Source organism: Zootoca vivipara, chromosome 3, assembly GCF_963506605.1.
Source record: "Zootoca vivipara chromosome 3, rZooViv1.1, whole genome shotgun sequence".
Classification (NCBI taxonomy): domain Eukaryota; kingdom Metazoa; phylum Chordata; class Lepidosauria; order Squamata; family Lacertidae; genus Zootoca; species Zootoca vivipara.
In genome coordinates this window covers 55975862-56000786 of record NC_083278.1, presented here as the reverse complement: position 1 = coordinate 56000786, position 24925 = coordinate 55975862, and the positions used below count along the sequence as shown (strand labels likewise).

Genomic DNA, 24925 nt, shown 5'->3' with positions numbered 1-24925 from the left:
TTTAAAATAATGGGACATCTGAATACACCTGTGTGGCTAAGGATCAATGCATTTCCTAACATATGATAATGTTTAATTTTTTTTAAAAGAAACCAATGTCATAATTTTGTTTCTTCTTGTATTGTTTTCTCTCGGTAATAAACTATTCTAACCTTCAGTGACATATAAATAAGAAAATTGATGATCAAAACAATCATTAAAGAGCACAAACGTCTCATTGTTATCTTGAGCTCAACAGTGAAATGCATCTCTCTCTCTCTCTCTCTCTCTCTCTCTCTCTCTCTCTCACACACACACACACACACACACACACACTGTGAGTATACATACATACATATATATATATATATATAGAGAGAGAGAGAGAGAGAGAGAGAGAGAGAGAGAGAGAGAGAATATATAGACAGGTGTTGTAATGGTCGGTGGCTCTCACTCGCCTGTCCCAGCCAATCTCCTGGCTTGAGCAGCTTGTGGGAAACACACAACTCTGCACTTCTCTTGTGAGCCGTAGTCAAAACAATTTCCCGGTAGTTCGCTGCCACCACCCTTTCTCACTTGCACCTGGCCAGAGAGCCCAAAAGGGAAAGCTTCTCCGCCTTGTTCAAGGTTGCAAGCCTCTGACTACTCTTAATAAAGCAGGCAGAAATTCAACTGGTTTGGTTTCTTTACTCAAACCCAGGCCCACTCACTTGTGCAGCCCAACACTCAGTATGCGACCAAAGGGTCAAGGGACCGGACTAGTTGCCCCACCCTGAACAATACTCAAGGTCCAAACCAAAATATACCTTTTCAAGGCTTTATTAAAAAGTGTAAAACATACAACTTAAAAATTAGCAGTGCACATTTCTTGTGAGGTTACAGAGATCGCAAATAATAAACATAAGCATTCAAGTTGCTCTAACTAAAGGATACATACGGTTATGAAGATATAACTTGTTGCAAAGCTTTCAGAAGGCGCAGCCCGCAGGCCCCCCTTCTCCTCTCACAGCTTCATACTCGCAGAAGCTCTGGCAAAATTGCAAGTGGCAAAATGCAAAGTTCTAATGCTAGAACTCCCAAGTTATGGGGAAAGGGTCAGGTGGGGTTCCGTTTTCCCACCAATGGAAATGAGGCTCCAATTAGCAGTTTACCAATGATTTCAGGTGTTGCCCATTTGTCTTCACCTGTCTTACTTCACACTCTGATCTAATACTAGCAGATAGTAAGGCAGTTCTCTCATTCCCTCCCAACTCATCAGGGTCAAGCCGACCCCAGGTGGACAGGATAGAGTGATTAAACCCCCTCCCATCCGTACCATAAGGAAATAGGGAACACTGGTGTTTCTTCTCCAGCCAAAGGCAATTACCACATTCCTTTGCAGGCAGCTAATTGGGGCTAGCAGAGAGGGACTTAGCAAGTTTTGTTAAAGGCCCAGCCTGCTCTTGCTGTCTCTCCCAGCATCCATTGCTCTTGACCAAGGATTCAGAGTTGTTCATACTATAACTCCCATGCCATATCCATGACAGGTGTATAGCTAGGCACACACACACACCACACACACAGTACCTCTCTTTTGATAAAAATGAGTTGAATTCTGTTCGATTGAATTCTTAGTGAACTTTTGGTGCATAGAGAAAACAAATACAAAACAAATTACAGGATATAAATGATACAGAAAAACATGAGGCAATGTAACTAATGCAATCAATAAACTAAAGCTGAAATGCCAAGATCAATCGTCCTAAATTATTAATTTGTCTCTAGATCCTCAAATCTCCATCTTGTATTCCCACAATGTCAGATGCTTGGAGATTATCTCTCAATCATGAAACATGATTGCTGCCATATGATTTCAACTCATAACATTTCTTTAATTTAGTTTCACTGTGTGCCTGGGAAAGGTCTTTATCTGCCTACGTTTTCCAGGAAGATGGGTTCTGTTATAAGCTAAGATTTGTTTGTTTGTTTCGTTTTACATAACTGTTTCTTTACACTTCAGCTGTTGGCATCTCCCAAACAATTTTATATCTTAACAAGTGGGAGCAAACTGGACTCAATTCTAATTCAGTGCATGAAAAATCAATATTTCACTAGGTATGTGTCATGATAAATGACATTTATGTACCAGCATGAACCAGTGCAGTCAAACAGGGAATACTGAATGTGTGTTGGGGCAGGAGGCAGGAGCATGATGGCACACCCTACTATCTAAGAGAGAACATATGAATAGATACACTCTACCACCTTAGGCTCTGTGCAGAGGAGCCAGTGAACATGTGGATAACAAGTGAGGTCCGTCCCCTACAATAGCACTGTCCCTTCCACATGTTTACTTGCTCCAAATTTGGAACTCCTAATACTTACCTCTTCTCTGAGACCAGTATTATGACTCCCTGAAACTTGAACCAAAACCCTAGCATCTCTAACAACAAAGTCTACCATTGTACTGGGGAAGTGATAGTCAAATGGCTGCAGCTATGGAGAGTATTTATTTCAAAGTGGGCAGCTGTGAAGCTGCAGTTGCACATCTGTGTCAAGTGACAACCATAACAGTAAGTCAAATGGCACAATACAGAAGGTAAGGGAAGATGTTGAAAGTTGCCTAAAAGGTAAAGGTGACTCTGGGGTTGCGGCGCTCATCTCACTTTACTGGCCGAGGGAGCCAATGTTTGTCCACAGATTTTCTGGGTCATGTGGCCAACATGACTAAGCCACTTCTGGTGAAACCAGAGCAGCGCACGGAAACACCATCTACCTTGCCGCCGGACTGGTACCTATTTATCTACTTGCACTTTGACGTGCTTTCGAACTGCTAGAGCTGGGACCGAGCAACGGGAGCTCACCCCGTCATGGGGATTCAAACCGCCAACCTTCTGATCAGTTTAGACCACAGCGCCACCCGTGTCTAGTTGAGACTAAAGAGATTGAATAAAGCATGAGTGCATATAGATACTTCAAATCCTACAAAGGACTCAGAAGTAAAGTTACTTCCCAGCTTACTTTGCAGAAAGAATCATAACAAGATTAAGCAGGAAAGATGTACAGACTATATCTGTAGTCACAATGGAAGTGAGAGTGAAGTACAGTGATTTTTTTTTTGGGGGGGGAGCTGATATGGGCCCCATACCTGTGATCAGGCAGTGTAGGTGTCAGGGACTGGGCAGAGTAGGAATGGTGGAGACTGCCTCCCCATCCTGATCCTTCCAGGGAGGAGGAGGAAGAGGAAGACAGTATAGATTTACAACAGGGGTTTGAGGGAGATAGCAGCTCAGAGGCAGATGAGGGAGAAATCTGGGAAATCATGGGACAGATGGAATAACACCTAGCCGATATGTTGTCATTAGAAAGCATTGCAGACTCCATCTCCCAGAACCCGACAAACCTTAAAAGTAGGAGAGCAAAGAGCTGAAAGACAGAGGGCTTGTAGCAGCACCCGTAGAAGAGACGATGATAATGACAAATGAGGAAGTGGGAGAGACGGGTGGGGTGGGGTGGAGATTCACTTGGGATGTCATTATACAAGAGGATCCATAAAGATTGAAATAAAAAAGGACGGTAATAAACATTTGTTTTTATACTTTCCTGGGCAACAAGCCAGGAGCTGCTGACAGGATCCTGACAGTAGGAGGTATGATCTTGTGCACTCTCCCATGCTAGAAAAATAAATTGTGACAAGAATCTTGATTCAATTTATGGGAAATAAGCAAGGTATAGCCTTAAATTTAATTCCTTGCAATAGTGATTATATCAAAGTTAAAGAGTCAGTCCTTTAACACTTAGATGGGTGACTTAGGACCAAGCAGAAAACTGGAGCTTTTTAAATAGTTGAAGATGAATGAAACAAAAAATATGTTCTGGCATTTTTTGTATTACATGATAACTATGGGAATACAGTTTGGTGGGTTTTTTAAAGATTAAATTTTAATTTTAATTGGTGATATGAATCAAGCCTTTTTACTTTTCATTTGCATCATGATCTAAATTGTTTCAGCTAAAATTAAATCACCCTGGCAACCAGTCTCAGTAAGTCAACAGTGATAAGCTACCTTCAATATATACCACTTCTGCTGCTGATGCTATCGCTACTGTTTTCAATTGATCTTTTAAAAGGTATTGGAGAGATGGTAGTCAATCCCAAATAGTGAAAGTGAGACAAACTCAGTCAGAGAGACAGAATTTCTTTGGGCTTCAATGGTGCTGAGGCCAAATCTGAGGCAGTTATTGGTATACACAATAACTCTACAAAACTTAATTCAGAGAAGTTTATGCAATGCAGGGCATAAAGCAGTGGTACGCATACTGTATCAACTCATTTTTTATATTGTGTGTGTGCGAGAGAGAGGTGGAAGTGGAGATGGAGAAAGCACAGGAATGATACGGAGCTAATAAAATAGTGTTTACATTTTCTAAAACTTCCCTACATCTATATAAACAGGACATAAACTGAGAGACCATTAATTCCTAAAACGTAAGTTGCAAAAACGTAGCCAAGATTGGCAAAGCAACCCATCCCTTCATTTCATCTGTCTGAATGCCACAGCTTGTTCTTGTTCATGTTCCTTGAATGTTTATAGCAGATTAAGGGATAATTAGTAGAATGTTAATGCACACAAATAAATATTATTAAAGAATAAGGTAGAAAGGCCATCTCTTATGTCGTCATTAATTTGAAGCTCCAGAAATAGGACTCCTAATAGGACTTCAAGTTGTTTACCTGGTTTCATGTTTGTATGTTTGCTAATTGCAAAAATGATTTTTGGATACCAGCCAACAGCCTTTTGAATTTTCTGCTTTGAAATTGGTGCGTGTAATCTGCTAGTAGAGTCAAGTGACATAAGGTCATAATCACATGATACATGCATTTTCTCTCTCATTTTTCTGTATTGAACCACATAGCTTTGTTCATCATACTTGACTGATGTAGCTAACTATGCTGCTCATTAGCCCATTTTATAATGATGCTAACAAAACAAAACAAAAACTTTGGTTGCCTAGTACCACATTATTTTCTTTATGGAAATGGTAGCCAAATGGTAGCCTGACCTTGGAGTCAGGAGTAACTTCTCAACCCTGAGGAACTAATATTGTCTGCATTAAGGTACCACATGCATTTAAGAGCTTGGTTTGCACACAATGGTAAACTGTGGTTTATATGTTAAACAAACCATGGCTTGTTTGTCCAAAGTTAGTTTTGTTTTCTTGCTGCTCTTAACCCATACCTTTGAAGCTTGGTGAATGTTTGGGTGTGGTAGTCAAGCAAATCATTTTTAAGGAAGTGTTCATACATAATGCCAAACCATAGTTAAAAGAAACAAAAGTTTGTAAGCCAACAACAAATCATGGCTTCAGATTGTGATTTGTTGGCAGTGTTCAAACTGATGCTAAGTTGTGGGGCAGTGTTTTCACATGCTAACCATGCTGTTCTGTTTGAGGAGTACATGCATTTGTGAAATTAGGAAGAAAATACTTCTATGTATTTTAAAGAATGTATTCTCAGAAAGTACTCTTATGAGAGCTTGGGTAAACCTAAGGCTTTATGCAACCCGCCCCCTCTGGGGAAAAAACCCCAACCAACCATATAGCCAAAAGCATCAATTTTTATTTTTATTTCTTTGAAAGACAGAACATGACATTTACTAGGTAAACTGATTTCTTTGAAAGAGAGCTTTTCATATAAAACCTTAGCCACTACAGAATTTTGGCACACCATTTGTGACAAGATTGGTGGGGGGCACAATAGTGAAAGTATAGAAGAATCCATGTACAGCAGCAACTTACATTGAAGCTTGTTGGGGACAGCCAGCATCAGTTGCTGGTGCTCAGTGGATGAGAATTTGGTACCCTCACTGGACAGCAATGTAAGGTGACAGAGAAGGCATGAGATCACAACTCTGTACTGTGCAGATGTGAGGCTGCTGAACAGGTAGCAGTGCCTAGCACGGGTCACTAGCATCACGGTTCACACCTAACCTTAGAAGCATTAAGCACCTGCAGGTTTCCATGGTGCTGAATTAACACCAAAGGAGCCTGCGGATGTTGAGTGGCTACAAGGATGAGCATGATATGGTCTCAATGATCCACGCTGAGCCTGTTTAGGAGCTCTGTGCTTTCACAGTGCAGAATTGCCAACTACCATTCTAGTAGTGAAGGACAGATCGTGAAGCTGAGGCTCCAATACTTTGGCCACCTCATGAGAAGAGAAGAATCCTTGGAAAAGACCCTGATGTTGGGAAAGATTGAGGGCACTAGGAGAAGGGGACGACAGAGGACGAGATGGTTGGACAGTGTTCTCGAAGCTACGAACATGAGTTTGACCAAACTGCGGGAGGCAGTGCAAGACAGGAGTGCCTGGCGTGCTATGGTCCATGGGGTCACGAAGAGTCGGACACGACTAAACGACTAAACAACAACATTCTAGTAGTAGTGCCAAATCTCTCTCTCTCCCCCCCCCCACTCCATGCAAACTGACCCACCAGTGCCTTGAAGTTACAGAAGGTCTCAGGTTAATCCCAGACATATCCAATATTGAAAGAGGATCTCTGGTAAAGGGTCTAGAAAAGTCTGATATTGTGGTCAGAGTAGACAATATGGAGCTGCACAGTGCTTTTTCCTCCTACGCATACCCCTAAACATTTTTTGAATCTAAGTTTGGCCTCATTGAGGGGCAGTATTTCAATATGAGTAGGAAAAAAATTTAAAAGCAAAAAAGTAATGGAGCTACGTAAAACAAGGATCGGGCTCATTAAAAGGGTGCTTCATGTTTACGTAAAAGAAGATATAAGAAAGTTGCTCCTTAATACCACTAGGATGAGCAATGAGTAGTTGAGATGCGTGATACCATGCAGAAGGAGTCTACTGCAGTATCTATATATGTGTATTAATGCAATCTATTTTTCCAGTATAGTTAACCAAATAGCCTGCCACATTTAGCTTCAGCAAAAAAGTGTAAAGTATTTTAGAGGGCCAGAAGGTGAATTTTACATATTCACAAAAAGGGGCCATTATGGGTCTACCAACCGAAAATTACGAAGCAGAACTCTTTAAAAAGCTGTATCAGAACAACTAGAAAATAGAAGTGCCCATTTAGTTTGAAATTGTCATTTGAGATACATGTATCATGGGGGGTGGGGGTGGGTGGGAATTAAAAGCAACAAAGAAAAGCGTTTAAAATAGCAGGAATGATTCAATGTTTGACATGATTGCCTAAAGTCCAACCAAGAGTGTAAAGTGTCCTTTAACTCCGTGGAGAGCTTTATCTTCTCAAATGTTTCATTACTTTATAGCTAAAGATGTCTGAATCAGTCCATACTGCTTGATTAATCCCTGGAACACTATCTAAGCTACAACATTTTGTTAAAAGAATTCCATTAGCTTTCACAATTATGCTTGGCTCTTCAAGGAAAGGGGTGGGAAGTGAGCGAAGGCTGCATTTTCTGGTTAATGACAATAAATTCCTTTAGAAAGGAAACATACATGAGCAGGAGATGTAAAAAAATTTTTTTACAGCAGATCTCTAGAAGATAATAGTGCCCCTAACTTTTATTTTTGTGAAATCCTCTTGCCTCCCTAGCCAAAAGGACTGGGGAGGCGGGTGTTGGGGTAGGAGGGTCAAAGGCCACCAGACTGAAGAAAGGAGCCATGTGCATTGAACCCCCCCTCTACTTTTCCCCAATTTGAAAGGTGATGAATAATTAAGGAAGCAGTTTGTTGGGCAATTGAATATTACCTGCAAAGTGCCGCTCATCTCCTTGAGGCAAACTGAAAGCTGACAGAGTTGAGCCAATTAGACTGACTGTCTCCTCAATGAGTTGTGACCTATCAATGGTAATAGCTTATTATGATGATAAATGAACCCATCTCTCAAACTGAAGCTTGAGTATACACTTCAGCAGTTTCCCTGAATCATGGGGCCATTACCTCACAACTCTGGATCGACAGGAGCGACAGCAACAAGAACAGATAGGACGCATGAATAGACACAGATGATTGTTTTACGCTGCTGAATATATTTACAGTTATTTTGTGGGGAAGCATTCTTCTTCTTTTCCTTCTTAATGGGCCTGCCTGAGCATTCCCTGTTTTCACTGGCAATATACGCACTCACACATACATATACATTTCTCATGCTGTGCAAACACTATGCCTATCCCATGAGACAGCTGGATGGATTTCTGATTGGTATCTACATGCCTGTTCAATCTTCACAGTCTCAGAGGTACTCAGCATTCGATTACTGCAGAATATCCTCCAGCCTGGCTGAAAAAGTTTGCTTTACTTCCTTTTAATCCAATTAGCACCTTTAATTGCTCTGCCAGAGCTAATCTTCCTTAGGAAAAGTGAAAAGAAATGGGGGTGGGGATTGCAACATTAGCCTAAACACTTTCCCCATGACTTCAACTTATATAAGTTTCAAGACGTTTAAAGCAATTTAACAAAAAAAGAAAAGAAAAGAAAGAGAATTCTAGGTCCACAATTTCAACTTGCACAAAAAAGTTTCTTTACAGCAGTCCAAACGAAAACTTCCACCAACTGGGAAATCATGCAGGGCTTGTTTGCATCTTTTGAAACTGGCACTGAAGGATACTGGTGCAATAACAGCTATGCCCATCTTCACATCCTCAATTCTTACTGTCTTTTGATGCCTGCCTTCATATTCCCTGTTGTTACAAGCAAAATATAACAGTACAAAGACTGTGTTGTGGCTACCCTACACTTTATGCTGCCGTTATAGCTTGCTGCCGCGTTCCTGCTGTGAACATGTAATGTTTGGGTGGCACCTACATATTTTTAAACATAATTGTATATGTACCAGGGAGCTCCTGTCAGGTTGAAGCTCTGTACATGGTTAACTGGATTAAAGTGTGCAAATGCTTAAGGGCACACATTTGTCATGCACAATATATGCAGTTCTTGATGAAAAGAGGATTGCTTTGTAAAATGTAGAAGCATCTTTATATACACACACTACAAAGTTTTACAGATATATACTCCAAGCATATAATACTCCAAAGTTTGTTCCAAAGCTGTAGAACTGTTTTGGCCTAAGGGATTTATTTACAACCTTTTATTTTAGTTTTTTTTTTTTGCAAGCATCTGAATAAGACATTTGGAAGGAGACTGAAGATCATCCATTCTAATCTCTGATCTGTAGTTTGGTTCTCCTCTTACAGAAAACAAGGAAATGGCTCACTTGAGGGATATGGAATCTCCCCATAAACCAGGCAATGCCTCAGAGTGTTACTCAGGCTACCACCAGCTTTTAAATATGCCCTAACCCAGTGGTTTTCAGCCAGTGTGCCGTGGCACCCTGGGGTTCCTTGAATGATGGTCAGGTGTGTAGCAGGCAACACTGGCTTCTGTCACTCTTTCATTCCCTCCCTCCTCTGATGCCCTCTTGTGTCTCCGCCTCCCAAAGGCTTGTGGAGCTGTTTGTTGCAGCAGCCCTGGCTACAAGCTCCCCAGGCGAATGTTGCCTCTGGGGCTGACCAGGGGATGCCGGTTGCCAGGAGCTCAGAGTAAGTAAGTAGGCAGGCAGGCAGGCAGGCAGGCAGGCAGGCAGGCAGGCAGGCGAGGAAGCCCAGCCAGTCAGTCCACCAGCCTTTGCTGCTGGGAATGGACAAACAAGTCCCAGGCTCCTGTGGGTCAGTGTGAGGAGGCACCTCTCTCTGGGGCAGGGTGGGCAGCTCAGAGACAGGTGGTGGTGGCAGCTGCCTGGAGGACTCCCAAGGGAGAGGAGAGGCGGCTGAGGGAACACTCCCCAAGGGAGGGTGTTCGAAAAAGGGTGAGAGCTGCCAGCTCTGCAGGCAAGGGGTGACATAAGTGTGCTCCTGAGCCCCACAGGGGTGCCACAAAAAGAATGTAGTTAGTCAAGGGAGCCGTGGACTCAAAAAGGTTGAAAACCTCTGCCCTAACCATTCTCATCCCAAACATGAGCTGCCTGTGTGGGCTAGGGAGGCCACTAAGATGAAGGATAAACACTTTGACCAGGGATAGGTTCCTTTATTTATTTATTTATTGCAACTGACTAGTCCAGTGGTTCCCAACAGGTGGTCCGGGGACCCCCAGGGGTCCGCGAGCTATGCCAGAGGGGTCCTCAAGATGCTATTAGAATAAAAAATATATTAAATATATTTCGTATGATAACTGATTTTTTGTTTTGGCCACTTCCTGCATGAGCAGAGTCTAGCGCAAAACTAGAATTAGATAGAGGCAGTAGTTCTGCTGTATGCCGTTAGGTGGCGCTTACAAACACTACTGTTTTGCAAAGAGGCAGCGCGCGCATTCTACTAACGCTCACCTCCCCAAGATGCTTTGCGCGCGTCGGCTTCATTTGTGCGCTACTGTGCAGGTACCCTGTCTTCTCCATTCCCCTCCCTCCTCCCTGGGGGTCCGTGTCACAATAATGGGGGTCTTTGTCACAATAGCGGCTCGGTGAGGGGTCCTCGAGAAAATTTTGTTGGGAACCCCTGGACTAGTCTATCAGCAAGCCACATCTAAAGTTTAAAGCTGAACAAGGGCACAATCCTTTATGAACAATGGCAAGGAGGCCATAGTGCTTGTGGGGTGCTGGAATGTCTGTTTATGTTTGGGGAAGGGCCATAGCTCAGTGGTACAGCATCTGCCTTGCATGCAGGTCCCAGGTTCAATCCCCAGCATCTCCAACTAATGTTGGGAGAAAGCCCTGCTTGAAATCAGAGACAGTGTAGACAATATGCAGCTAGATGAACCAATGGTCTGACATAGTGCATGGAAGTGTCCTATGTTCCTGTGAGTGAGTTGAGGAGTTGTGTATTATTACAACCGGTGGTAAACAACTTCAACATATTTTGATTGAAAGGTCTTGGAAATAAATGCATACATACAGTACTATGGTTTGTATTCAGTGCAGAACTAATGAGACTGTTACATCACAAATATTTCTGCTTGCCTGACAGAACTCTTTCTCTCCTTTCCTCTTCTAAAGCTCCAGAGCAGATTTTTTTGGGGGGGGGCGAGTTATGGGGGCACATGGTGGGAGGGGGGGAGTCCCATTCTGCTAGTAGGAATGGCTGCACTAGGTTCTGCTAGTACAGCAACTTAGTTGAATTTGACCTGTAATGTTTCAGTGCAAGGACCGCATACAGGGATGGAATATAAATTCTTGATGCTTCCCACCATTAGGTATAGCAGTAATGGAAGAGGAGGTGTCAGAAAAATGGACGGTAAGGTCACAAGCTACTGTATATTGAAATCTTATTCTGTGCTACCTTAGGCAGCAAGTCTCAGAAAACCATGCATACAATGGAGATTGTATTTGAAGCACTGCAAGCAAACATCATCTAGAAAAGCTGGTTTAATCCAGTTTCAGCTATTTAGAGAAACGTTTTATTGAGTTTACAAATAATAACCCTCAATATGCCATTTCCATAGCAATGCACTAAATCACCCCAGCTAAGTATGTCATCATGGCTATAATTTACATGATGCAACATGACAGTTAAGATGTACTATGGTAATTTGTGAGTGCTTTCAGTATTACTGTAGTATCAAAAATTTATATGGTTCAGTTATTAAGGCAAATTGTTTCATTCATACAGTGATGTCTGACAGTAAACCATAAAGTCCTTCCAAATTACAAGTGGGGGAAAATGCCTTCCATGTTCAGACAAATTGCACATATTCTTTCCATTATTTTGCTTCCTAAGTGGGAAAAGATATCTGCAAAGTATCTGCCAAAAGCACAGGAAATGTTCATTGCCTAAGAGCAAGCAAAACGGACCCTGCTCGTACCGGACTTGAGTCTCCGTAACAATCTATAGTCTTGAACAATATGTCCATATTCTTTCAAAGAGATGCAGCTTAATCTTTACTTGCTCACTTACCTTCTGTTTCACAGATTTCCAGCCAAGAGGAAAAAGCTATGGAGGGAAGCCTGGTGAAAGTAGCCTGGGATATCTTCACAAAGTTTCAAATAAACTACACCACAAACAAAACAGTGCAAGACTAAACATATCAAAAGCTCCTGCTTGTTTTATAGCTATTCAGATTCCAGGCTTTTTCAGCACCACGACCATTTTTTCATGTGCCAGCTGCCACAGTTCACACAAGAGTACTCTAATATGTACACCAATATTCTATTCTTAGGCATAAAATGTCAGTTTTATGATTTAAAACCCTAATACAAAAACACAGTAACCTGACAAGGGTGGTACTGGTGGAAAAAGTGCCTCCATAGCTCAGTGGCAGAGCACATGTTTGGCATGCAGAAGTACCAGATTTAATCCTCGGCATTTCTAGTCCGAAGGATCAGTTGGCAGGTGAAATTAAGAGGTCCTGCCTGGAGATCCACTGCCAGTCAGAATAGACAATTACTGAGGTAGATGGGCCAATGGTATGGCTCAATCTGAGGCAACTTCATAAGCCACTTTGAAATCAGTGAGTGGGGCCTTGGCTTCACTTAAAGCAGTGGTAGGGAACCTTTGGCCCTCCAGCTGTTGCTGAACTACAATTCCCATCACCCTGGTCACGGGCCATGTTTGCTGAGGGTGTTAAGAGTTGTAGTTCAGCAACAGTCAGAGGGCCGAATTCCCCCATCCTTGACTGATTAATTAGAGCTGGGATGTATATATGCAATTAAGATTTCTGAGCAACAAAATAAGTTATATTTCTTCTGCATGTGCCTAAGTTTCTGCAAACACAGGGCATAACCTTAAGTATACTACAGATCCAGTCAAGCAACGGACCCCACAAGACGGTTGAGAGCAAGCCTGGGTGACTTGCATTTTAATTCTTGCTCTATATTGGATATATATATATATATATATATATATATATATATATATATATATATATAAAATTCGTCTAGCGAGGCACCACTGTATGTATGTATGTATGTATGTATATATATATATATATATATATATATATATATATATATATATATATATATATATACAGTGGTGCCTCGCTAGACGAATTTAATTCGTTCCACGGGTCTATTCTTATAACGAAAAATTCGTCTAGCGAATCCCATAGGAATGCATTGCATTTTTTTGAAAAAAAATTTGCCCATAGGAACGCATTAATTGAATTTCAATGCATTCCTATGGGAAACCGCGATTCGCTAGACGAATTTTTCGTAAAATGAATTCGTCTAGCGAGGCAACCTCCGCTAGAAAAATCCTTTCTTTAAGCGAAAATTTCGTCTTACAGGGCGTTCGTTAAGCGAGGCACCACTGTATGTATGTGTGTATGTATGTATATATATATATATATATATATATCCCTCATTTTCCGCCTTCTCGCGACATCTGGATCTTGCTGCTTATTTGGAATATTTGAAGAAAATGAGATTGCCTATGTTCGTAGAATGTGTGAGTTATCTGCTGAACTTGCAGGAATTGTTTACAATTCCCCGCCATTCAGAACATATGATGGGTATACCTTTTTAACATGAGTGGGAAGAGTGATCCTATTTCATGGAAACATGCCAACTCCTAAATGTTAAGCAGATGTTTCTTAAGTACAAATTCTCCACATGTGGATTATCCTGCCACTGTAGCAGTGTGGTGAGGAAAGTCTCACCTCCTAGAAATATCCCTATTAAAAGGATCAAAAGCTCACTTAAGGTCAAAAGTTGGCATTGCAGGGAACCATGCATACCTCCTCAAATCCAGTGCGGTTTTAAGTTGTGGGTTGTTCTTTTTTTTAAAAAAAGTAGTGGTCTTCTGAGTCACATGGCAAGTAACTTTTGAAAAATCAGGAGTGGCTGGAACTTAAACCGTAATATCATTTACCTGAGGACTATCTGTGTTTTTAGGCCACTGTATATGTCAGGTGCAAGCAAACTACCTGGATTTGTTTGCCTGTTGTACCACACCTTTGTGGATTCATAAGTTGGTGCAGCCAGGAGTGGAGCTTAATATCCCAGAGATATAGGACCTCGGAAGATGGGTCAGCTTGTAAGCAACTGTGTGGTTTTAGACACAGCAATGAGGCTTGTAAACATTTTAGCAGCACACTATCTCTGGAATCCCAAGGTATAGCTCCCGGCACTCAAGTTTCCAACTAAGCAATACACGTTTTTCCCCCTAGCACACCCCCTCAACATCTGATCTGCTGTCAGCATCTGTGTAAACTAAGTGGGAAAGAACCAGTGAAATGTGAAGGTGTGGTAAGGAAGATAAGACTGCTTGAAAGAAACACATGTTACTTGCACAGAATAGACCACCAGCCAATTCATCCTAGAAATAATACTGCAAATTATCTGAGCTTTCCTAGCACCTGACACCCAAAGCTGCCAGGAGGCCCCGGGAGCAGCAGCGCTTTGCTTAGCTTATTTACCCTTTGCCTCGTGTCTCACGGGGATTCTCTGTATGCCTATGTCAGTTGCTTTCAGCAAGCAATTTTGCTGGTCAAATATCTACCCCGCAAATGCAAACTAAAAGAAAAATAATTGCTTACATCTTTCGCTATTAATAAATCAAATTAACACCCAGGCAAAGACCATCTGCACTTACTTTGTTGCCCAAATAAGGACTGGGTGCACTCCAATAATAAATCTGCTGCAAAGCAGTCCTCGCAGCCACGTTGCTGATGCTAAGTCGCTGAGGTCCATCAAAGCTGTCCTGCTGAGGAGTCACTCTAGTGCGACCAGCTACATCTGTCAGGTGCCAGCCATTCATGTCCATGATCTATGGTGACAAAAGAAAATACCTACTAATACTCACATACTGAAACCTACAAAATCCATCTTCCTTCCTTGTTTTTTTGGTTTGTTTTCCTATTCATAATTTAAACAGATTCCCATTTAGCACAGCAGCAGAAAGTAGAGTTTGCCATATTGCATAAAATTATGAATAGAGGAGTTCCCTTCTTTCCATATTCAGTGAAATCAAGTGGAGCATAAGTTTTAGAATCATTTATTTAAAGTCATGATTGGTTCTCTTCAAAGAGTTTTTAGTTCTTATGAGTTCAAAGGGCTCACTCCACACACACACCATTTGAGGCTGGTAACAATTTATGATTGAGTACTGCAGAATGTATTCCTTAACTGTAATTCTGCATGTGCCAATTTCATGAGAAAGGAAGTCAAATTATATTTAATGCATTGCACTGAACAACATATTAGATGCACCTCCTTATGATAAAATTAGGCAGCCTCCATAAAAGAATTTTCAGACCATGCGTATGTATGGCATAGGGAAGCACAATGTATCACCTTGAATCTGAAGGATTTGCAAGACAAACTTCTTAACAAGGAAACTGTAAGAAGAGCTGGAAGCTGAGCAGCTTCTTGGAGGTGGGCCACTCAGACCAGAATCTTGGCTGGAATCATGGCGTCCAGTGGAGAAAAGAAGGAAGGACCAAGCCCCCACAATAAAATGAGACAAGACTTCAGTGGTGCACTGAAAGCAACACTTTAAGATCCAGAACGTTTCAAATGAAAAGACTCTTCTTCAGGGCAAGTGACATTCTCTTCAAAGGACAGCCAGAAGCCTCTTCAAGGGTAGCTAAGAGACACTGATTTCTCTCAAGTTCCAGGATTGAGAAAGAGGGAGCAATCATAACCATCTGATTTTATTTATTAAAATAGTTATATCCCACCCTTCTGATGCAAAAGCATCATTCAGGGAATATTTGCATCCTAAATATCTCCCTCCAGGGGGTAGGTTAAAAACACTTTTCGCTTGCTAGATTAGAAACCTTTGGTACAGCGAGGAAAAGTCTTAGAAAAGCCCACCTGTAGTTCACTGGATGGGTCTCTTGGGGGCCAACTACCTAGTCCTCTCTCTATATTAGAGGTATTCATAAAAGGAATGAGGACAGCTCCCCATGTCATGTGAAGGGTGTCTGTGACCGGAGAACCCACCCATTAAAAACTTTCTGCCTGGCTGGATCACCCCTCTATGGGGTTGAAACTCAGCTCCTCATGCCCTAGTCCAGCCATCTCTGGATTTGTTAATATTTCCTCCTGAGTTGAGGAGGACTCTAAGCATGATAGGAATGAGTGCCTGCTCTGCACTTTGTAAGCTAGGTAGGCTGAGTTTAAAACCTATTCCCTGGCTAGAATAGAGGGGCATCATAATGAGAGGGCTGTGGTAGCTACCCCTAACCCTTTGCCGTCCAAACAGCAAGGGATGCAGAACCCTGTCTGTATCACAGGAGAGAGCATCTGTGATCTCCAATCCAGTAATGAATCATTTTTTTAAAAATCCAACTCTTTTCTTAGTGGAATTGAGGGACACTGAGATGAGCAAGGGTTAGATCTATTCCACCTGCATTGGAGGCGAAAAGGCCTGCGATGCAGCAAGTCTGTAGTTCACACACTATGCCATAGAAATGCAATTGGGACCCAAGACAGTGGTCTATCTAAAAACTGCTGTCTCACATCCTGATGTTACTATCATCTTTCAAGAGGTTCCATAAGCTGAGGAGTGAATTGTGGAAGCCATGCCAGCTTCTGAACTCAACTCCAAACAGAATGCTATCGTTTCACTCCCTGCTTTCAAACTCCATGGAGCAGAAGAAGATAATTCTTGTTATCCTTAACTCACAGTCCTGATATTTAGAGATAGGGAAGCACACTACTGCTCGTTCAAAAAATCAACTGGGCTTCTGCAGTTCATTGCCTCCCTCTGATTCTCAAAGCCTGCTCTGCTTCCTTGCCTGTGCTTCAACAACGACAAAACCTATCTTGGAGGAGGAATATCAGAGGGCAGGAGAATGAGACAGAAAGCAGAAGACAGGGACAGGAGACACCCTATGAAGGTCTCCTCTTTGGTTGCACATGACACGCTCCAAATTACAAGTCACATGATCCTGGGCAGGAAATAATGCACGGAGGGCATAATTTGGACCTGAAGGGACCTGCACTGTTCCTCATGAACTGACAGGAAATAATGTGTAGCACATATAAATTGATTGCAGGACTTCTCCCGCCTGTGCCTCTTTTCCCAAGTTAAGGATAGTTTGGGGAGGGGAAAAGACTGGCAGGAAAGGGGGGGTTTGCAGGTCCTGAGACTCAGTTTAAGCATAGCTCAGCTTGAAGACAGGTGGACCGAGCTCAAAAGGGCACCAGTCAATTCAAGCCAGGGCCCTTGCATTTTCAACCACCCTCCATCACATTCCACAGTCACCTCATGCCTGCAGATATTGCAATTAATGGGGAACACTATTAAAAGATGAACAAGCTATTTTTTTCTGTTTACCAAAATCATGAAACAGACAATTTCCCAAAAAGGGGAAATGGTGGGTATTTTTTTACTCCTCTAAAATAAAATACAATTGTGAAACATCTCACAATGCCTCAGCTATCAAAGTAGCTTTGTGTGTCATATGTTGTGCACCCCTGCTGTAAGGAGCTCAGCAGTCTCCTTCAGCACAAAAGAATACAATAGGAGTTTAGCAGACTATCAGATACAGGTCCAACTGTTTAACAGTCCCTTCTCAGTTTTCTTGCTCTACATAATATCAAACATCAATTCATATTTAAGAAAAGCACATGGGATGCCCTGGGAAACCTCTGACATTATGGAATTCCCAGGCAAATTGTAAATATGCAGGCAAGCTCAAGGCTGATCGCTTTCGGGTGAGCGGATACCATCAGAGTTGTGAAACGGCTCAGCTGTGAGCTGAAACAGATCCTGGTTACAGAGTTCACCCAGCAGGCATCTCATTTCACACACATACAAAACCACAATTACAACACATAGCTATTTAAATCAAAATAGTTCCCTCTCCAAGCCCAATCAAACTGGAGAATTGCTATGGTATTTCAAAGTAGTGGAACCCACTAGATGGAGACACTGAATTTCAGCTGAGTTATAAATAGATAGATAGATCATCCACACAGCTTATGTGCGGTTTAAAACTTACTACATGATCATGGAGAGGTGAGGGCCTCAAGCCTCCAACCATTCACTTTAACCCCAGTGGGCTGCAGGGTGATGAAAACACTAGGCATTCCCCACACAGTTACAGGTACTATGGGATATTCTTTGACAAAGAGCACCTACCCCTCTTTATCACATGCTCATTTCTCTCATTTGCTGAGTCCAGATGTTCTGGATGCCTCCTAAACAAATGTGCTCTAAGTTTGTTTAGAAGTCATCAAGCCCAATGACAGCAAGGCACAGTTCTCCAAGTCATGCCAGAAGTTATCCATCGTTCTTAGCTTTCAGTGGAGAAACATGGTATCCTTCACATGCTTCAGTATGAGTTAGTCACTATGATACACTGAAAGCTACAAGCATGGTGTGGATGGTTTCAGATACGCATCCAGTCAGGAGGGAAATATAACTGAATTTCATCTCAGGCAAAAATCCTGAAACTTGAGAGGCTTCAAGATTCTTTTTCCCCAGTGGGGGAGGGCAGGGGGAGAAACCATTAAATTTACAAAGTCCCCACCCCGTAATGCTTCTCAAAATCAGGGCGTTTTTTTGTTTTGTTTTTAAAGAATGACGTTATCCTCTTAGATAATGTTTCAACAACATATCCAAAAGTAATAGATAACTACCCCAAGAAGATATTTCACATTAAACTTGCTGCTGTCCTGTGTGAGAAAACAGGTATATTTGTTCCCATTCCAGAGAATTTTAAGCCTTTCTCCGATCTGTCTCTAAGATGGACAGCATAAGAGCACTATAACACTTCCCCAGTTCCTCTCTCACACATTTCTCATCTGCACCTAAAGAGCAATTTCCCTGAATGATTTTGCTTGCATTTTTCTGTGGGGCATCGATTCTAGGACTGCTCTCCAGTGTAAAAATAACAAGTAAAGTATTGTTATATTCTTGAATTTAAAATATAGCTATGAAGTATGAAACACTATACAAAGCTGGTTTCAATTAATAACATTTAAAAGGGGGGAGATATGCTGGAATTAATAACATTTAAAAAGGGAGATACGCTAGAAGGGTGTGCACATTTATTCTAGCTTACAGCATGGTAGGTCCAACGAGAGCCCACACAGTCATTTGTTATTCCTGAGCAGAAGCACGCTTCACAGCCCTGGGGGTTGTCTTGCTGCAGGTTAAAGAAGCCAGGTTTGCAACGATCACAGTTTTCTCCTTCAACATTGGCCTGCAAATGTACATGGGAATATTAGTTAAGTTTGTTTGAAAGTATTCAGAAATCACTTTTCCTCCAAAGATCCTCAGGGTGATACACAACAAACTTAAAATACATAAAACACCAATAAAAACCAAAAACAGTCTCTCATACATTAGAGCTAAGTCAAGTTGCCTTTTTGTTCCTTTTGTGGGTTTTGATTTGTGGGTGGAATTTTTAAAAGAAATATTAATGTTAGTGGGTGATTAGTGTAGAACTCCAGTCTATGTGAGGAATGTCTCTGCCCCAGTGGTAACTCATTTTGGAACGTAATCTGTTCTGGAAGACTGTTCAACTTCTGAAACATTCGGAAACTGAAGCATTTACTTCTGGAAGCATTTACTTCCGGAAAGCTCAATACGGAAGCCACGTGGCACGTTCGACTTCTGAAAAGCATTTGAAAACTGAAGCAGTTACTTCGGCATTCGAAATGTTCGACTTTCGATACTTTAAAAAACCAAGTACAAAAAACTGTACTAGCAACTGTGCTGAATTGGCCTAAGTGCATCAGACTTTGCAAACAGGCCCCAGTCTAATGCCATGACCAACATGCTACGCCCAGGGGGTTAGATCCACTGACAACTATTAAATGCAATGAGTCTACTCTCAGCAAGACTTAGACTTAAGATGAAATAGTAGTTCCACTTATCTGGGAGTAATCCCACTGAATTCAATAGGATTTACTTCTAAGTAGACATGGTTCAGCTTTTGCTATGAATCTGGATCTAACCCAGAATCACAGCAGGGACCAGGTGTGCAGGGAAGGCAGCCACAATAATTATTTCACAACCTGCAAGATTTATACCTTCTGTAAACCACCTCAATGAGTTTACCCATTGCACATTTAAAGAAATTCACAGCTGAACATGAGTGTGCCCTTAGGACATTCACCTCTTTTAGGGTGACCACACCTTACAGAGCACAGCTCTGTATTCAAAGGGTTGTCAGAGGACAGCCCTCTATTTGCTGGCACCCTCTGTTTGGAGGGCTATCTGGTCGAAATCTGGTTTAAACGAGCTCTAAGAAGGGAATGCCTAGGCCTTTACATTGCCTATCAACAACTAGTACCCAAACAACAGTCTGAACAGGCACACAGGTAACCTGGTCTTCCCCACTATAGTGGGGATTGTATTTCTATTAAAGTTATAGTGATGATTTCTCCAAATGCATCAATACAAGTACATTTGCATACACAAAATTTATGCTGTGTTCTTTTTTGCCTCTTTTTTGTTAATGTGTTTATTCCTTTTCAGTAATGTTAAGTGGGTACCCTGCCCCTTTCCAAATTGTGTTGCATTTGCAATAATACTGTTGCATTTATTACTTTGCAGATTGCCAAGAAAAGGAAACATTTGGCCAGCTGCCTTGCCCTGTTTTAGTTATGCATATCTACTGCAAATGGCAGATGTATGTAGTCTGGATTAAAGATTATGCTCCATTTACTGTTAGGCAGAGTCCTACTCCTCTGATATATGATATATAATAATCATCTGATGAGTATTCTGAATGTGTCTACTGCAATTAACTGGAATCCAAGTGCCACACTGTCCTTTTACTAGTAAAAGGTCAGAGTGTCTAAAAGTTCATTACTTGCTTGCGCTACAATAAGTGTAAGGATTGTATGAAGTGTTGTGTTCCATGGACAAATATGATTGACCATAGACCTGCAAAGGCTGTTGGTTCCGTAGAAACAGGTCTGGCCCACTCATGAGGCAAGGTGACGTGACCACCTCAAGGGGCATGATCCGGAGGGACAGCAGATCCCAATGTAGATCTTCATTCACCTCTTCTTCCCTGATGGGGAGGGAGACACCATTTTGTGGTTCACCGCAAATGCCAAAACATTCCCTGGATGGAAATGATGGCTAGCCTAATACAGCCAGTATCATGCTAGCAATAGTTTACTCATACATGCCCAATGAAAGTTACTTGCTTCCCTTGCAGCCAAAGATATAGGATTAACATGAAGAAGAGGGTTTAAAATAGTTCTGGAGTTCTAGGATATCTTAGAAAAGAAAAGCTGTCGAGAACGAAGAAAAGAAAATGAAAGTCTTTAAGAGAAAATACAAGGGCAGATGTTAAATACAGATTTTATTACTATGAGCCTACTAATCCTATATCCAGAAAATCCTTTTCATATATCCCTTGACAGAAGTGCCAGCAAACATCACCAACTTTCCGTAGACTTCCAGGACAGAGATTTATTTCTCATGTGAACTGGATCTGTTCTGGTGATGATGCTATCCTGGAGTAAGGCTAGCGAAAGAAGAAGCAAATCTAACAATGCAAATGATTTGATTTGCAAAAAGAAAAAGAAGTGGGGGAAGATAAACCAAAAGCAGAGTGCCCAGTTAATTTCAATGGTTTGTTGTGGGTAGGCAATTAATAAATAATTAAGAGTACCGAGTGGAAAACAGCTACCCTGCCCTCATGAAAATGTAATATTGTTTTCCCCAGTTTATTAGGGAGTGGGCGAAGGTGGGCAGAGGTTACACCAACTCAAATCATTTTCTATAGATGAATACAATAGGAACAGTGGCTCATTTAATGCAGCACATTAAGTGCCTGCTGCTTCTGCTCCTTTACATGTTACTGTTTGGATTTCTTCACACTTTGAAGCTAAGGAACAAAGGAGGTTGCACAAAGGAAGTGGCAAGTGCACACATTTTCCAAGGAGCATTTTTTGTACATGTGGCCACTTTGTTTTCCAGCTCTGTCCTATTTTCAAGGGGCAGTAAGAAGAAATTCACACGAGCTTTGAAGTGCAATGCATAAAAGGGTAAAAGGACCCACAACCACCTACTTTGCTCTCTGATCAAGACTGCCCCACTTATCGGTCCTCTTGACAGTGTTGACCATAACAGTGGAAGAGGACTGCATGCTTATTCCCATGTGATAGTTTCCTGGTTTTGAGGGTTAACTAAGGAACATACAGACATGCATGATATCTCTCCTAACTGCTTGTCAGCCTAGTCCACATTCTATCAGAGGTACCTGTGTTCAATACAGCTGGTTCTTAAGCAGGTTGTGGATCAGGCTGGAAAATAATTTACATTTAACTTCCTTTATACTTGCACACTGGAAAAAAGAACAGGTAGTGTTCTATATTTTCCACAAGCACTTTGCTTTCAGTTGACATTGTGTCTGCAAGTTCTCTTTCCCCTCCTTTGACAGTAAGTGTGTCACAGACTTTGAGGTTGACCTTGTGTGTCACAGACTTTGAGGTTGACCTTGTTCAAAACCTCTGGCTTTGGTAGTAGCAGAACTGTAAATCTTCATGGACCCATGACTGTCGCCTCTGGAGTTAAAGGTAATGGGCAGTGGGAGCATGAAGGCACTGCTGTGGCAGACAGAGAGACATCCATAGCTGGAAAACTTTACAATATCTTCTCTTGTGATCTGGAAGTCTCAGAGACTGAAAATACTGAAGCTAGAGGGAAGGTTGTATAGTTCTGCATCAGCAGACAATGAAATGGAAGGAAGACTTGTGCAAAATAAGCCAATTGTAGTGGAACAAAAAATACTGGATGAAAGTGTGGATCAATGTTGGAACAGATTGAGGCATGTTCCTACATCTCTAGTGAAAGCTACAGTCCCAAGATAATAGCTTGCTAGCCTAAAATAACTTGTGAATCTTAAGACGTCGTGCTCCTGAGCAATGGTGAGGATCAAGCTACATAGGAAGACATGTAGGTCCCACTAACCCACTTCTGAATCTTCCTCCGGGGAAAATTGTGGTGTGGCATCAACACATACATTAACCTAAGCTGCAGACAAACAAGCAGAGTAGGGGGGCAGGAAAACATTCATAGGAAGACATAATGCCACATGCTTTTCAGCATCTGGGAAGGGAGATGTGGGCTGGTAGTACCTGCACATGTTACCATAATGTATATTTATACCTGCGAATCAGAACATATGTATGATTTCACTCAGAATAATTTCTGGTTCATGTATCAATATTTTACTACAAATTATTATTAATCCTCACACTTATCTCTCTCAGCCTTTGGCTTGTTAGGTCCAATGCACTGTAGATGTTGTGGGTTGGGCACACACCTTTCACTTTAACAATATAATGTATAATTTACCCAATCCTGGAATCTCTACATCTTCTTACTTGGAAATTAAAAATTGGACAGGAAGCCTTTTTATTTCTGATAGAGAACATGTCGGTCTTATGCATGTGCCAAGTGAGGAAAGTATTAATACCCAGAGCAGATTTCAGGGCTGTTAAGCTATCTCTGTAGTAATTTTGAGCTAATTGGTTGAATGATCACAGGGTATTGAGTATTGAACCCAATATTTTCCCCAAAAAGTAGTTCAGTTTCAGTTGGGGTTTGTTTTAAAAAGAAAACTTCAAGAATTTTTTTAAAAAACAAAACACCAATGTGAAACAGGAGGACCATCAGTGTTGCAAGTTGAACCCTGCTTACTCCATAACATTTCCACCAACCAGACTTAACATCCATTCATTCCAAAGTCGGGCTTTTGATGTGAAAATTGCCATCATGGGGAGGGGGACAGGCAAGGTAGTTTAAAGTGTCAGCAAAAGCAATCCTAACTTGTATACTTTTAGATTTATCTTGCTTGCTCAGAATCATTGTTTCCACAATGTCATGCTGCCTTGGCGCTGTTATGTTCTCTGTCCTTGATCCTATCCAATCAGAGATCATGTAATGAACATGACACTTTCACAGCATAGTGTAGCCAATCAGATTTGGCTGTGTGACAAGGTCCATCCTATTGCCCTCATTCTGAAGCAGGAGGGGGAGATTACGCACTGCTGCCAAATTAAACCAAATCTGCAAAGGTTATTTGTGTGCTTCATTTAAAAGAAATACCTAAGGGTCTCTCTCTAAGTTATTGTTGTCAACACAGATTCCCCCCCCCCGGCACTATAAAGAAACATAATTTTAAATAGCAATTTACTATCTGTATAGCATCTGTGTGTGCATGCGTGAGTCTGTTTTAGCAAAGGTATTTTGCAGCTCCAATTCCCATTCACTATTCAAGATTAAGAGATCACATTCACATCAGAAATACTTACTTCAAGGTTGGGGGTCACACTTGTTTGACACTCAGGCACTGCCAGAGGGACTTACAAAAGGAAAAAATGGATGAAGGCAAAGCTTCTTATCTTTGTTAGCACAGATGAAAAGTTTATGCTCACTGAAAGGAAGAGAGGTTGTAATCCATACCTTGCACCTGCAGGGTCCTTCACAAGGGTCATCATTTAAGCTGCCATCCAGAGAGCAGTTGCAGGGCTGACAGTAAGGAAATCCCTTGTAACCCAATGCACATCGATCACACCTTTCTCCTCCAAAGCCACGTTTACAGTGACAGAAGCCAGGATGCTGGTCTGTAGCAAAAGCAAGCAAACACCAAGCTCAGTTAGATGCTTTTTTAACATAAACTCAGTGAGTTAAGCTGACAGGCGAGGAGAGGTTAAGTAACACTCATGTATTTAATTAAAACAACTCAGGCTAATAAAGGCACAGTAAGGCCACTGTCTGCTAGGATCCAGATCTTGTGAGAACTTACAGCTCAGGAGGCTGTGATGGCCACCAACATAGATGGCTTTACAATATGATTGGACAATTTCATGGAGGAGACTGCTATCAATGGCTACTAGCCATGACGACTATGGTCTGCCTCCATAGCTGGGGGAAGTAATATTTCCCAATCACAGTTGCTGGAAACCACAGGAGAGGACAGTGCTCTTTTGCTCAGACCCTGCTTCACAGTTTCTCTGCAAAAACAGGATGCTAGATGGGTCACTGGCCTGATCCAGGAGGCTCTTCTTGTTGGTGTAAATGGAATATATATATAGAAAAGAGAATTCACTGCATGCCAA

General features: G+C 41.7%; 1 protein-coding gene across 8 annotated transcripts in view; it reads right to left on the bottom strand.

The window, feature by feature from the left end:
* LAMA2 (laminin subunit alpha 2) overlaps positions 1-24925 on the bottom strand; it is a 377555-nt gene that overhangs the window by 201784 nt on the left and 150846 nt on the right. For all 8 annotated transcript variants that reach the window (XM_060272671.1, XM_035109029.2, XM_060272672.1 and 5 more), the window contains exons 10-12: positions 24270-24430; positions 18901-19041; positions 14478-14651 (exon numbers count right to left, since the gene is read on the bottom strand). In XM_060272671.1, coding sequence (XP_060128654.1) covers positions 14478-14651; positions 18901-19041; positions 24270-24430 — 476 coding nt within the window. The remainder of the gene's footprint in view (positions 1-14477; positions 14652-18900; positions 19042-24269; positions 24431-24925) is intronic.